This window comes from Aquarana catesbeiana, linkage group LG08 (genome assembly GCF_042186555.1).
Source record: "Aquarana catesbeiana isolate 2022-GZ linkage group LG08, ASM4218655v1, whole genome shotgun sequence".
NCBI lineage: Eukaryota > Metazoa > Chordata > Amphibia > Anura > Ranidae > Aquarana > Aquarana catesbeiana.
In genome coordinates, this window is record NC_133331.1 from 255,099,090 (window position 1) to 255,115,143 (window position 16,054).

The 16,054-nt window shown below is 42.9% G+C and overlaps 1 protein-coding gene across 1 annotated transcript in view; it reads left to right on the plus strand.

The window, feature by feature from the left end:
* Positions 1 to 16,054, plus strand: part of PATL1 (PAT1 homolog 1, processing body mRNA decay factor) — a 119,443-nt gene that overhangs the window by 55,726 nt on the left and 47,663 nt on the right. The window contains exons 8-11 of the mRNA XM_073597032.1: positions 3,620 to 3,810; positions 3,897 to 4,004; positions 6,768 to 6,948; positions 7,967 to 8,090. Coding sequence (XP_073453133.1) covers positions 3,620 to 3,810; positions 3,897 to 4,004; positions 6,768 to 6,948; positions 7,967 to 8,090 — 604 coding nt within the window. The remainder of the gene's footprint in view (positions 1 to 3,619; positions 3,811 to 3,896; positions 4,005 to 6,767; positions 6,949 to 7,966; positions 8,091 to 16,054) is intronic.

The window sequence follows — 16,054 nt, forward strand, 5'->3', positions numbered from 1 at the left end:
AACCCTTTGGACGCCTCTTCTGCACATATTGCCCATCATCAGACCCTTCTCTTTACTCTTCTCCACCTAATGCCCATTATCATGCTCTCCGTACTGCTTTCCAGTACATATTTCCCGCCACGACACCCTCCACAGTCTTCTGTAAATACTGTGTACTGTCATTGCCTCTGCACTTCTGTTCACTTTACTTTATACTGCCCCATATTGACCTTATGCACTCCTCTCCTGTATATACTGCCTGCCTTCATATTTTGCATACTCCTCTCCTTCAAATACTGCCCCAAGTCAGACCCTCTGCACATCTTTCCTGTACATAATGTCTGCTCTCATATCCTCCGCATTCCTCTACATACTACCCCATGCCAAACCCTCTGCACTTCTCTCCTATACATTCTACCAACCATTATAACCCTTTGCACTCTTTCTCTTCAAAATTTGTCTTATTTCAGACCCTCCAAACTCTAAACCTCTCTCCTGCACATACTGTCTGGCTTTTTACCCCCTTGTTCCTCCTCCTTGCATACTGTCCACTCCTTTCTTGTAAATACTACATATTGGCTCACCGTGTTCACTTCTTTCCTCCACATACTGCTCCATGTCATACCCTATATACTCCTCTCCTGCACATTCTGCTTCATGTCAAAACCTCTGCACTCCTTTCCTGTACAAATTGGCTGCTGTCATACCCGCCACACTCCTTTGCACGCTACACTCTTCTCCTGCACACATTCCCCTTACTTCCACAGTCACTGTTCTTATATAAACTCTACTTGCTGTCATACCCTCTGCTTTCCTCTTCTATACATGCCGTCGGCTGTCCTACCCGACCAGCAATCCTCTCCTGCGTGTGCATGCCATTGTCAAATCAAACAGTGTACAGTATATACAGAAAAGGAATGTGGATGTACAACACTGGCAGTATGTGTAGGAGAATAATGTAATGTTTATGACAGTAGCAGTATGTTCAGGAAGGAAGTGCAAAGGGTATACCAGTGGCAGTATATACAGGAAAGTTTAAAAAAAAATGACTTTAAAGACTCTGTGCATGGAAGATGAGCATCTGAACCCAGAGAAGGTGGAGGCTGATAGACTGGAGGTAATAGAAGGCATTACAATTACATTTAAAGTAAACTTTTACATGGAGGCAAGCCACATTATGTGGGGGCAGGGCACATTACATGAGCCCCAGTGTGAAAGGGGTCTAAATAAAAAATGTGATCGGAGTCTGATGATATTTACCAGATTTGACCTCCAATAAGTATATACAGTATATCCCTTCTGTCTGTTATTCTCAGAGTGGATTAGAGATTTTGCTCCCCAACCATATAGTTGGTTATTTATATTTACCATTGCATATAGATTTTTAAGAATAGAATAAGCCTTTTTTTAACTTTACATATTAAAGTATACACCACACTTTTTTAAGATTGTTTCGATTAATCGGTCAACTAATCGATTATGAAAATAATCATTAGTTGCAGCCCTACTGTAGATGGACACTAAGCAGGCTGCAATGATGGGCATGATAGAGGCTGCAGAAGGGCACTAAACAGGCTGCTATGATGGGCATATTAGAGGCTGCATTGATGGGCACTGACCCTTATTTTGCTTAAAAGTCCTTTATTTAAAATTTAAGTTTTTTTCCTGAAACTTTCCTGAAAGTTAAGGTGCGTGTTATACACCAATAAATCCGGTAGTTCATGCACTACTTTGGTCTGACTTTAATGCAATTTGAGGGCCATAGACTTCAATGTTAACCCTCAAAAGTTGCATGACAGTCGTACCTAAATGTTATACAATGCAACACCTTGTCCATTATCGCTAGACAAAGCCAAATTTGTGTCCAAGTTGCAACCCATAGTTTTGGTAGCCATTGCTTCAGTTTGAAGGGTCTTGAAGTTGGCTGCTTTTCTGTAAGGAGCTTTTTTTTTTTTTTTTTTTATTTTTTTTTTTTTTAATCAGGATAAAGTTGGTTTGAGGGCTTGGTCCTCCTTTTCTTCCTAAGGTGATTTCTTAGTTCCTGCTGAATTAGGACAGGCATTGTGTTTTTTTTTTTTTTTTTTTTTTTTTGGGAGTTTAATTCACTGTTTGTTCTAGAGGGTTCTAGCAAGGTTCAGGCTACTTTTTTTAGGTGCTAATTTCTTAAAGTGTTACTAAACCCAGAACCTGCATTTACCATATCTGGTCTCCCACATTACACAGAACATGGAAATGCAATTATTTTAGTAAATATAAACCGCTAAATACCTTTTCTCATCAGCAGTATATAGCAGTCTTGTGATTTCTATCAGTTCCTGGTGAAAATTGTGGGCCGTTTTCATACTGCACTGAGCTGTCCTATGAGGATGCAGGGCTCCTGGCCCGCTGCCTGGACATGTCTGTACGTGCTGATCGGCCCTGTGCTGATCTCACATGCACTCTCCCAAGAAAAAATAAAACCTCTCTAGCAATACATACCAAACTGAGCATGTGCAGCCTGACTCCAAAGGCTCATTCTTATCTGGACTTGTCCAGGGGGACAGTGCATGGAGGGGATCTGTGCATGCAAGATCAAGCAGCCTTTTTACACAATGCAGAGGATTAACCCCCTTAGGTTCCACAATGAGTATAACAAGCATGCTTTACTGCATATACAGACTGATTTTTACTGTTGTGGGTCTAGTAACACTTTAAGCCTATAGTATCATCGGCATGGTTCCTCCTTTCCCATCCCATTCCACCAGGAGTGTCATCAGGCTTCTGTCCAAGTTTGGCTGCTACCTGGTCTTCTGTTGGCAAGTTTACAAAGTTCTACTAGTTGGATGTTCTCACCTCTGCAGACACCAGTTTTTGGCAGAAGGTCTTGCAGATGGCTTTGAAAGGTGGGCCCCCTTTTCTGTTTTTGTGTTTTGGGCATGGTGGCCTTGTTGCTATGCTGCCCACCCCTCATGTTCAGTGCTTTGGGACATTCCAAGTAGTCATGAATATAAAGTGCTGTGATGAACAATTAAGAAATGTTAACATTTTTGGTTTATGTTTTAAAATCTTTTTCTTGGAGTACATTACAGGACACAGAGTATCCCTGCCCTCTTGTCTGTTCCTTGTTGCTAGCTACGGAGCTGTGGTTTAGCGGAGCTGGGCAATTTTCTTCTCAGATTTATCCTTGGCTTCCAATAATTATGGCAGATTATCTGGACAAATACTGATGTAAACAAATGCAATTTCATTTGGAGTTTTCACAGTTGCTCTAATTTGTTATCTCATCAACTCAAACTGCTCCTATCTTAATGTTAAGCTATGCCACTGCCCCATCCCACCCATGTCACAATGAAGTGTCAAAGGGATAATAAAGCTTTCCTTTTATGGCAACTAAAAATATTGTGTGTATGCATGGGTAGATAGCTATGGACTTGTAGATTTAAAGTGTATGTGTGTACAGATAGATACAGTGGATATAAAGAAAAGATATGCCCTGATATGCGAGCGAATAAATATAAATTAAAAAGTTTCCCAGCCCCCCTAAATAACTGAACTTTATTTTATTTTTATTTTTTTTTTAATCCATGATCTGATTTTCTCTGTTTGTTTGTACATTTTGGCATTTTGAGATTTCCCATTATTTTGTTTTGTCATCCTTTAGGCAGCCGCAGGCCGGATGTCACCTAGCCAGTTTGCCCGTACTACTGGCCTCCACGGACCTATAGCTGGTGTTACTCCTAAGCTTCTACAGGGTCATGTGGGGCCTATGGTGACCCCAGGAGCTGGAGGGTTTCGGCCTTTCTTTGGTGTTCCCCCCACAGCTGCACCGGGAGCTCATCTCAAAAACTTGAGGTGAGAAATTTCAGGGAAGATGGGAGGAAGCAGCTTGTAGACGCACTGAACAATTGTAATGTCACTTTGGCATTCTTCCCTTACAGGTCTTCACAGCAACAACCGCAAAGGCAGCCCCTTCCGTTCCTCCCAGACACGACTCACCTTCATCCGCAACACAGGCGCCTGCTTTATCAACGCCAGCAGAACCGCAAGTGAGTCCTTGTCCTGGCTGCCATGTAGTTACATTAATGGTTTCTTTTGTTTGAAAACTTAGTGTATGTATAGCCAATACCTTTTTTGGGTAGAGTGAGAAGGGTTTCTTCTGAAAACTTTTTAATGTGATTACACTGGAAATATTTCCTTTCATTGTTTGCTGCAGTGACACCTTGTGACCCCAAGAATTCATGAAATAAGAGATCCAGGGGTCACTGGACAGGAAAATAACCAATACCCAAAAAAATAAACTTTCCAGATCTAACCCTTTTCAACTGTAGTGGAAATGTTTGTTACTCTCTGCCGCAATTGAGGAAATTTGTCATTGCTTTCTGTCCTGCGAACCCTCTTTCACCAGGACAGGAAGTAAGGGGAAAGCTTCTCATTTAGGACACAGAAATAAAAACTAGATAGCAATTCTAACCTTGTTTCAGGTTATGCTCCCTCAAACAACCCGAAAACTTCTGGCTGGAATTTTAAGTAGATCCCTAGGTTTTTTAAATAGTTAATTTAAATAGTTCATTTTGTCCAAGGTGGTCAAAATGAACTATTTGTTTCTCTAACAGATGAACCAACTGATTGCACTGTGTAAACTGTATGCAGCCTTAGCTGTATATAGTGCGTGTGTTTTAGCAGCAGGAAGGGAGCTTCCTGTTCCGCTTCCAGAACAAAATAGTCGGGCTGCTCAGCCATTCGCAACGAGCTTTGTATTCTATGAAAGAAATCCCATATTTGGAGAAAAAAACTTTGTAAGCAAACCAGTAAAGGGACAGGCACCTAGTAGTCCCTGCACATACCTTCAAAGGGTTCAACAAGTGTCAAGGGACCTCAAAATCAAGTTCTAAGCAAACCTGTGGCACCAGTTGTATTCCTCTATGGAGTTCGCTGTAACTACAAAAGTCCAGGTTACTTTTGTAATATAATTACTGCTCGGCTTCTGTTCATGACAAAAACCCTCCTCTTTCCTCATTATCTGCCATGTTAGTAAGTCCTGCTGTAAAAGGCACCCCCAGCTAACACTTTAATGGTGCTGGGACTGTTTGCAGCACACCTGCTGATGCAGCCTGGAATCCTGTTGCCCTCTGCCCCTAGATTCTATTCTGTCTTCAGGGTCTTGTTTTGCTCCATTAGGTTTGGCTGTTTCCTCTGCCCATTCAGCTGAGGTTTTTATTATAGTCAAGTAAAATTTTATGACTCAAATTAGCCATTTATTTACTGACTCTGGACTGCAGAGGCATCAAACATGCTGTCATCGCATTCCCTTGTAGGGACAGAACTTGTGCCCTCAGTGCATTGATGTGCAGATTCTGTATTTGATTTACCAACGGCTTGTAGTGGCTTCTGAGTCATCGGCTGCAAAGGCTTTGTCTGATTCTGAGTCTCACCCATTTTTGCCCAACAAACTTCTCTTGGAGGAGTCGGTCTTCTATTAATAAAAAAAGTGAGAGACCGTTTCAGCTCTTATCACTGTGGTGCTCACCACTCTGAAACTAGAGGATTAGCATGTGGCTTCTACTGGTGCAGTTTTTAGTCTTGCGTCTTTTAGAGCCCCTAAGTGAGCAAAGATGTTTACATTGCACACACTATTCAAGTTTTCCTCTAAAAAGATTGCAAACTTCCTGATAAGATGTGTGCTTCCCCAAAGCGCTTATTAGCCTTGTACCATTTGAGGTGGACTATGTAAAGAATTGGTCTGCCCCCACAGTGTATCCAGAACTGTCCTTTCTTAGCTAAGCAACTGGCATAGCAGGCAACATTTTTCCAGTCTTCTGTCTAATTTTGGTGAGCCTGTGTGAATTGTAGCCTCAGTTTCCTGTTCTTAGCTGCCAGGAGTGGCACCTGGTGTGGTCTTCTGCTGCTATAGCCCATCTGCTTCAAGGTTTGATATGTTGTGCGTTCAGAGATGGTATACCTGTAACAAGTGTTTTTTTTTTTTGTTACTGTTGCCTTTCTATCATCTTGAACCAGTCTACCTATTTCCCTCTCACATCAACAAGGCATTTTCTCTCTTTCGGATTTTCACATTCTCTGTAACCCGAGAGATGGATGTGCGTGAAAATCCCAGTAGATCAGCAGTCTTTGAAATACTCAGACCAGCCCATCTGGCACCAATAACCATGTCACGTTCAAAGCCAATTAAATGCCCTTTCTTCCCCATTCTGATGCTCGGTTTGAACTTAAGCAAGTCTTCAACACCTCCTAGATGCCTAAATGCATTGAATTGCTGCCATGTGATTGGCTGATTAGCAATTTGTTTTACCAAGCAATTTAACAGGTGTACCTAACAAAGTGGACGGTGAGTGTGTGTGTGTATATATATATATATATATATATATATATATATATATATATATATATATATATATATATATATATATATATATATATATATATATATATATATATATATATATATATACTTTTTCTTATCCAAATGTTTGTTCATGGTTTAAGTTTTTATATACACTTTTAAGGTATGATATTTACACTTGGGGTGAAATATAAAATAAAAGCATTGAAGGGGAATACAATTTCATTATTTTAGGTTTAAATTTTATTTTTTCGTAGCAAGAATTCATCTGTTGATCAGTTTTAAACTGATTATTTGCACACCCAAAACATGTGTCAGTAGAAAGCCAATATGACAACATGGCAACCCAGTGCTTTTCAAAAGTATCTGAGTTAAATTCATCCTTCAAGTGACGCAACTTTTATTAATATATCACGAGTGTAATTCACATTACTGATTGTTTTTTCTTCAGTCAGCATCGCGGATTGAATGGTACTGGAGGGGACCATTCTTCTCGCCCCCAACATAAAGAACCTCATCGGCGGGACCCCTATGCTGGTTTGATGCTTCAGCGAGAAAAGGAGTGGGTGTGTCGTATCCAGCTTCTTCAACTGCAGAGTACAGACCCCTACCATGATGACTTCTACTACCAGGTGACTGAGGGGAAGGGTCAAAAAGCATTTAGAATGTTTAAGGGTGTACTCTGCAAAAGTTTTAGATGGTTTAAAACTGAGTTTGTACTTTTATTGAAGATAGGGCATAGATTCTTCTTCTTTTCACCCTTCTTCCTCCTCCTCCTTTTTTTTTTTTTTTTTTGTATTTTTTCTCCTACTTCAATACTTAGCCACTTCATACTTAGCCACTGCCACTCTCCAGTCCATTTAGAAGCTAGACAATCTGGCAAGATGGCAGGGTCTGGTGACTGGAGGGGGGTAGGGAATACCCAAGCTTGTGACAGTGGGCAAAACTTTAGGTACATTACACAGATGAGGATTTGGATGTTTGGTTATAACCCTTTTGCAAAGTATTAAAGTAGACCTGAACTCAAAAAATTCAAAATGAGTCTTTTAGGAAACATCTAAAATAGTAATTTTACTCAAGCAGTACCCTGTAAATATACCCTTTTGTGTTCTTCCTGGAAAAAGCAGTGCACATTCTATCTGGAGTGTGATGGTATCATGTTAAGGTGCGATGCTTTGGCTCCCTAGTCTCACCAGATGTGGCGTGAAATTTGGCGATGTCACTACTATGCTACCCAATGTTTTGTTTGCTGAAGAGGAAGCTGTACCTGAGCAGTTGCAGTACAAGGATCTCCCAGCTTCTGCTTTATCCATGCAGAGGATCTGTACATCTTGCACCTAGCCTGCTTCTTCTTGATCACTACTCCACCAGATAACCATTCAATGGGGAAACTGTTGTGACATAATTTCTGCTTCTACCAGGATGACTGTCTTTACACATTGTGAAGGAATGGATAGCATGTCAGTAATGGGGAAAAGGATTTCCTGCAAGGAGTTTATAGGCAATATTAATAACTAGTCCTCTTTGTATACAAGTGACATAAATAAATGTACCTATTTGGATTAGGCTGTAACCTGTATGACAGAGGAGGATCTGCCTGGGGTTTTTTCTGTAATATCAACCAGGTGTTAATTTTGTTACAAACTCCAGAATTACTTTGAGAAGTTGGATAAGCTCTCTGCCAGCCAAGACAGTCTGAGTGAGGGCCCCAAAAAAGAGAGGACGAAGCTGATCACGCCACAAGTGGCCAAACTGGAGCACACCTACAAACCAGGTAAGAAGACTTAATTCCACTGCTACTAATATACTGCATTGTGTGAAAGTGCTGAAACTTGCAGCCTGGGCCTTCACTACATATGGTGCTTGTTTTATCTACATTTATGGAAATGCGACATGGCATTTATTTTTTACTCTCTGTATTGGGCTGTTCCCCTTTTCTTGTCTTCTTTTTGTCTTCTGTTTCCTTCTCCTTCTTCAAGGGCTGTTAATTTAGCTGAGCAGTAGTGTCAGCATCTGAAAAGTCACCTAAACCAGGTTTATACATTTCTTTAATCGTACATCACGGGACACAGAGCCATAGTAATTACTATGTGGGTTATAGTCCACCTTCAGGTGCTGGACACTGGCACATCCTAAACAGGAAGTTGCCTCCCTATATAACCCCTCCCATACTGGGAGCATCTCAGTTTTTTCGCCAGTGTCTAAGGTGTTGGTCACGAGTGAAGCTGTGCTGAGCTCCACAGGAGCAATCCTTGCTGGGGCTAGCTATGCAGCCGGATCCATTCAAAGTGTCTTTTAGGCCAAATTGAATAGTACCCTGGCCTTGTGTCCAAAGAAACAAGGTCTTTGCTTGTAAACGCTTCTCTTTTTAGAGAGCTGGACCCGGGATCCAGTACTTTTGGTATTAAGGCCATAAAGTTTTACTGGCGGGGGGCTATTACAGGTCCAGAATTGTGAGTTCCCAGAGGGTCCCCAGTTCCTGAAGGTTTGTTTACGGAACCCACCGTGAAGGGTGAAGATTGGGTCTGTTGGTTTTACCACAGAAAACCCTGCGGCGGGAAAGGCAAGTGGAGTTTTCTAAGGAACTTTTCAATTTTCTAATGAAATGTCTCCTTTAACCGCTAAGCCACCGCCCACCGTCATATGACGGCTGGACGAGGCTTCTATTGTTCTGGGAGGACGTCATATGACGTCCTCGCCTTCCGAGCCACTAGGGGGCGCGCGCGCGCCGCCGGTGGCGCGCGCGCGTGCCCGCTGCGTCGCTCGGGACCCGGTGCGCGTGCCCGGCGGCCGCGATGTCCGCCGGGCACCCGCGATTGCCGGGTAACAGAGCAGGAGCGTGGATCTGTGCATGTAAACACAGATCCACGTCCTGTCAGAGAGGAGAGGAGACCGATGGCGTGTCCCTTGTACATAGGGACAGCGATCGGTCACCTCCCCCAGTCAGTCCCCTCCCCCCACAGTTAGAATCACCTCCTTAGGTAATACATTAACCCCTCGAGCGCCCCCTAGTGTTAACCCCTTCCCTGCCAGTCACATTTACACAGTAATCAATGCAATTTTATAGCATTGATCGCTGTATAAATGTGAATGGTCCCAAAAATGTGTCAAAAGTGTCCGATATGTCCGCCGCAATATCGCAGTCACAATAAAAATTGCAGATCGCCGCCATTACTAGTAAAAAATAAATAAATAATAAAAATGCTATAAATCTATCCCCTATTTTGTAGACGCTATAACTTTTGCGCAAACCAATCAATATACGCTTAGCGAAATTTTTTTTTACCAAAAATATGTAGAAGAATACGTATCGGCCTAAACTGAGGAAAAAATTTGTTAAAAAAAAAAAAAAAATTGGATATTTATTATAGCAAAAAGTAAAAAATATTGTGTTTTTTTCAAAATTGTCCCTCTTCTTTTGTTTATAGCGCAATAAATAAAAACCGCAGAGGTGATCAAATACCACCAAAAGAAAGCTCTATTTGTGGGGAAAAAATGATAAAAATTTCATTAGGGTACAGTGTAACATGACCGCGCAATTGTCATTCAAAGTGCGACAGCGCTGAAAACTGAAAAATGGCTTGGGCAGGAAGGGGGTGAAAGTGCCCTGTATTGAGGTGGTTAAAGTAAATGTTGTCATGCCTAAGTGTCACCACTGGGGGCTGTATGGAGCACGTACCTTCTCATGCTTTGCTCAGAGATCACGCTGTGTCACAGAAGCAGCAGACTTTTTTCCTCCGGCTAGCAGGCAGACCTCTGGTAAGTTTGGGGGGGTTTTGCTTCCTCCAGACACCCCTACCTGGGCTGAACGCTTCCCCTCTTCATGAGGCTGAATATAAGGGAGAACTGAAAATGATCGGCAATGCCGTTTTCTTTCACCACCCCTACTCAGCGGCGGCGGTGGCTTCCAGGTCTCCTCCACGCCATCCCTCCCAAACTCACAAGCCGCCTGCGCGGGAAAACTCTTTTTTGAAAGAGAAGGTGGGGGGGGCGCAATACGAGGTGGAGGTGGGGCTTAGCGTGGCGTTGGCGTCCTCCAACGCGGGAGTGTGTTTAAAAAAAACTCCATTTGTGCTGGCTGCAAAATTGTCAGAGAGACATAAGAGCAAAGAGGAGCATGAAAGAGGTTTTGGCGACACAGGCATTTCCTATTTGACACATTTACTATTTGCATCAGACTGAGCATTAATAGCAGCGGCAGTGGCTGGACTGTTGCTCAAGCAGTGGATGCGATTTCTTCTGGTAGTACCTCTGCTTTGTGCATCGGGCTAAGGTCAGAAGGGGGGGGGGGTTGGAACACTCCCAAGAAAAAGCTAAAAGAGGTCTACCTCAAGCTCTGGAATGCCTACTCGTTTCTACAAATGGCATCCTCCCCTGAGAGAGGGTGGCTGGTCAGAGTGAGCATTGAGGCCATGAAATGTTTGCAACAGTTTTCAATACTGCAGCCCGTTTAGTTTATTTTACTAAAAAGATCTTTTTTTCCTCAGCCATGATTTTTAAAAAAGTTTAGTGAGTTTAATCGCATCCCAGTATGGGTCAAAATGCGACAGGTTCTCTTCCATTGACCAGGACCCTCAAACTGAGGAACTAGGGGCGGGAGAAGACGAATTCCCTCAGGGGACCATGGTGAGGCTGATGACTCCTCCTCTGAGGTGTCAAATGCGGGAGAATCAGCCCTTTCAATCTTAAGATTGATGGTGCAATTTCTTGCTGAATGGTCTGCTCCACATTTATGTACCCTTAACTGGGTGTTTGGGTTCGCTAGCCTCCTCAAGCTGTGCATGCCTTTTTCTGTCCATTCATTGTTGGAAAAGCTTTTTTGTGTCTGAGAGGATCACCCAGATAAGCAATGCTTTTCCTCCTAAAAAGTTTTCACACTTTGTCCTATGGTAAAGGAAATTCACTAAGTAGGGTATACCAGCAATTAACTCTGTTATATCCCCTGTGAATAAGAGTTTGACTTGTCCGGCAGACAATGCTCAAATGCTTAGGGATCCAATGGATAAAAAGTTGGAATTCCAAAAAAAAAAAAAAACTTTTTTTTTCTCTGGCAGATTGGGTGTCTGTGACAGTAATTGCTTAATCGTTGAGAGACCAGTTTAACTGCTTGCCGACCGCCGGCTGTCAATTGACGGCCAGGCGGGGCAGCTCTCGTTGCGGGAGGGCGTCATATAACGCCTTCGCTTTCCCGGCCTACCAGGGGGCGCGCGCCGCCGACGGCAATCCCGCGTGCCCGCCGTGTCACTAGGCACCCGATGCGCGTGCCCGGCGGATGCAATGTCCGACGGGCACCCGGGATTGCCCGGTAACACAGCAGGACTGTGGATCTGTGTGTGTAAACACACAGATCCGCGTCCTTTCAGGTGAGAGGAGAACGATGTGTGTTCCCATTACAGAGGAACATCGATTGGTCTCCTCCCATTGTGAGTCCCTGCCACTTACAGTTAGAAACACTCCCTAGAAACATAATTAAAGTGGAGTTCCACCCACTTTTACAACTCTTCAGCATCTCTCACTAAACTGTGCACTGTAAACAAATTGGATATTTTTTTATTTTTTTTCTCAGCACCTACTGTATATCTGCTGTATTAATTTTTCACTTCCTCCTCCCTGGCCGCGGCCCATCGCATCATTTCCTGTTTGCAGTGCCTTCTGGGAAGGGACGGCAACTTCCTCTGAAACTGCCGTTGCTATGGGAACCTGACCTGAAACCTATTACACTGGTTGGGCTGCACTGAGCATGTGCGAGATTTGCAAGGATGAGATCCAGGAAGAAATACAGTCTGGCTTCAGATGCCCATATACTTAAGATGGCCACGGCCTGCTCGAAGTTTATAAAATAACAAACTACTGGTATAAACTAACAAAACAGACCTTCGTTTACTGACTAACTTTACTAGAATACATTAAGCTTGTGTATTATAGGGGTATTTTTATTTAAAAAGTATAATTTCGGCCAGAACACAACTTTAACCCCTTCCTTGCCCCCTAGTGTTAACCCCTTCCCTACCAGTCTCATTTGTACAGTAATCAATGTGTTTTTATAGCACAAATCGCTGTATAATTGTGAATGGTCCCAAAAATGTGTCAAAAGTGTCCGATATGTCCGCCGCAATATCGCAGTCACGATAAAAATCGCAGATCGCCGCCATTACTAGTAATAAAAATGCTATAAATCTATTCCCTATTTTATAGATGCTATAACTTTTGCGCAAACCAATCAATATACGCTTATTGCGATTTATTTTATTTTTTTTTTTTTACCAAAAATATGTAGAATACATATCGGCCTAAACTGAAAAAAAAAATAGTTGTAAAGAAAAAAAAATTGGATATTTATTATAGTAAAAAATTTAGTGTTTTTTTTTTTTTTTTCAGACTTGTCACTCTTTTGTTTATAGCGCAAAAATAAAAACCGCAGTGGGGATCAAATACCACCAAAATAAAGCTCTATTTGTGGGGAAAAAATGATAATTTCATCTGGGTACAGTGTTGTATGACCGCGCAATTGTCATTCAAAGTGTGACAGCGCTGAAAGCTGAAAAATGGCTTGGGCAGGAAGGGGGTGAAAATGCACTGTATTGAGGTGGTTAAACAGGTGTTCAAGATTATCCTGCTCAGCGGGCCCAGCATCTGGCAGCTTTATGTTTGCAATAGTTGCTTTGAGAGCTTCTATCCTTCAGGCCTTGCGCCCTTGCTAAGCACCATGCTCCTGGCTAGTCTTCCTTTTGCGGTGAAACAGCTATTTGGGGATGTTTTGGATAATACATCCAAAGAAATTCTAGTGGAAAAAGTACCCCTTTTGCCATTTAAGAAAAGGAGTAAATGTATTTTCGTTTTTAAAGCTCCTTCTTCTGTGCCAGGGGCATCAGCCTCCAGGCAGTCACGACGGCTTCCGCCGTCAGGTTACAAAGGTAATCCTCAGGGTTAACACCAGGGTCAAAAGAGGTCTTGGGGGAGGAAACCTACAAGATACTAAAGCCTCCTTATGAGGAGGCGCCCCCGCTCGCTCAATAGGGGAATTCTTCTGCAGTTCTCAAGGATCTGGCAGGAAGAGTGTCAGGACGAATGGGGGGCTTCCTCAATAGCTCCAAGATACAAACTGGAGTTCTAAGAGTTACCGTCTCCTCGTTTTCTCAGATCAAACGTTCCTAAGGATCCAGAGAAAAAGAAGTCTTTCTCAAGCATTGGACCATCTCTTGTCAAAAAGTGATCATGGTGGCCCCCATGTAAGAGCAGAGGTTGGGGTTTCGTTGAATCCAAATGGACTTTCTGGATCTCAAAAATCTTAATTCAATTCCTGAATATAACCACTCTTTTTTCGCATGGAGTCATTCCAATCAGTTATCCCCATCCTACAAGGAGGAGAACTTCTGCCGTCAATCGACGTCAAAGATGCATACCTCCATATGCCTATTTCCTCGCTCACTAGTAATATCTACTTTTCAAGGTGGAAAATATTAATTTTCAGTGTGTAGCTCTGCTTTCCCATCTAGCTACTGCACCTTCAGTGTTTACAAAGGTTCTGGCCCCTCTTCTAGCCAGATTAAGGGCCCAAGGTATAACGATTATGGTTTACCTGGACAATCTGTTCTTGATAGTCCAGTCGGTAGCCTGCTTAGACCAAAGTATGGTCACCACATTCAACTGCCTGGAATATCTAGGTCAGTTTCTCAGCCTAGGAGAAATCTTCTTTAAAACCATGAAAAGGGCTAAGATACTTGGGTCTGATCATAGGTACACCCAGAAAAGGGTATTCTTGCCCCAGGCAAAGATCAGCGCCATAAAGGAACTGATTTAGGTGGTCGAAGCAAGATGATTTCTTCTATTCAACTTTGAGGTAGTTGGGAAAGATGGTGGCTTCATTCGAGGCCATTCCTTATGCTCAGTTTCATTCGAGACTGCTGCAAACCATTATCTTATCGGCTTGGAACAAAGGGTTCAAGCTCTAGATTCCCAATGTGTCTGACTCCAAAGCCTACGGCCACATCACCCTGAAAGCACCCGATCTCGTCTGATCTTGGAGGCTGAGCAGTGTCGGGCCCTGTTGGCACCCGGATGGACCACCTGGAAATACCAGGTACTGTAGGCTGGGTACGCCGGAGCCTCAGTTTATGGTTAATATCCAAAAATCTGCAATGGGGAAAATCCTTCCTCAGTTACCACAGAAGTGGCCCAGATCAGAAATTACCTTGCCCATTATCATTCTAGAAATTCAGGCAGAGCACTTGGTTCTGTGGGCCTGAACGTTCAGTTTACGGTATTGTCCTGCCAGGATTCAATCCGACTATGCCACAGCAATGACCTATATTAATCGCCAAGGGGGCACAAGAAGTTGTGCGGCCCAGAGAAAGGTGAATCATATCCTATCTTGGGCAGAAAACAATGTACATTGCCTGTCAGCGAACTTCATTCTAGGAATAAAAAATTGGCAAGCGGACTACTTGATCGCCAGCAGTTGTTCCCAAAAAATGGTTCCTTCACCCCGATATCTTCCTGTCAATATGTCAAAGATGGGGGATCCCAGACACAGATCTGTTTACGTCCAGGTTCAACAAAGAAATCGACAACTTTGTGTCATAAACAAAGGATCCGCTAGCATGTGGAACAGATGCCTTGCTATTCTCGTGGAATCGGTTCTGACTGATTTATGCATTCCCTCCTATTCTGCCTGCGTCCACAACTTCTTCGCAGGATCAAGCAGGAAGGGAAGTCGGTGATTCTTGTGGCCTCCAGCGGGGCCCAGGAAATCTTGGTATGCAGGGATCGTAAAGTTGACAGTAGGGGACCCATAGACCCTACCGCCACGACCAGACATTCTTTCGCAAGGTCCGGTATTCCATCCTACTTTACAAACACTAACTTTAACGGTTTGGCTATTGAGACCCACACTCTGAAGAAACGTGGGCTGTCAGGTTCAGTGGTTTCTATCTTGATTAATGCAAGGGAGCCGGCCTCCATAATTTATATATTATGGAGTCTGGGAAGCTTATGTCTCCTGGTGTGAAACCAGGGGTTGCACCCCAGGAAATAGGACAAGGGTAGAATCCTTGACTTTATGCAGATGGGGTGAGAAATAAAGCTGGCCTTGAGTGCCTTCTAAGGACAGGTCTCTGCCTTATTGGTATTATTTCAACGACCACTTGCTTCGCTTTCTTTTGGTTTGTAACTTTATTCAGGGGGTAACACGGCCTAATTCCCGGTTAGGTCACCCCTGAACACTTGGGACTTAAATTTAGTTTTTGGCGCCATTATAAAACAGCCTTTTTTTGGACCGATACGACGTACTCCCTTGGTCTATTTTTTTTCTGGTAACCATATCTGCTGCAAGAAGGGTATCAGAATTGGCTGCTTTTTCTTGTAAAGAGCCATATTATTATTGTTCACAAGGATAAGGTAGTATGGCGTCCTCATCCTAACTTTTTACTGAAGGTAGTATCAGGTTTTTATCTAAACCAGGATATTATTCTATCTTCATTTTTTCCAGAACCCTGTTCCATGGAAGAAAAATCACTACATTATCTTGATGTGGTGAGAGCAGTGTACTTGGACGACTGCTCATATTCGGAAAACGGATGTTTTGTTCGTATTGCCTGAAGGTCCTAAAAGAGGACAGGCAGCATGGAAATCTACTATTCTAAATGGATTCGACAAGTAATCGTTCTAGCTTATGGTTTAAGGAGGTCATTTCTACCCTCGCAAATCAAAACGCACTCCTCTAGGGCTGTTAGTGCTTCT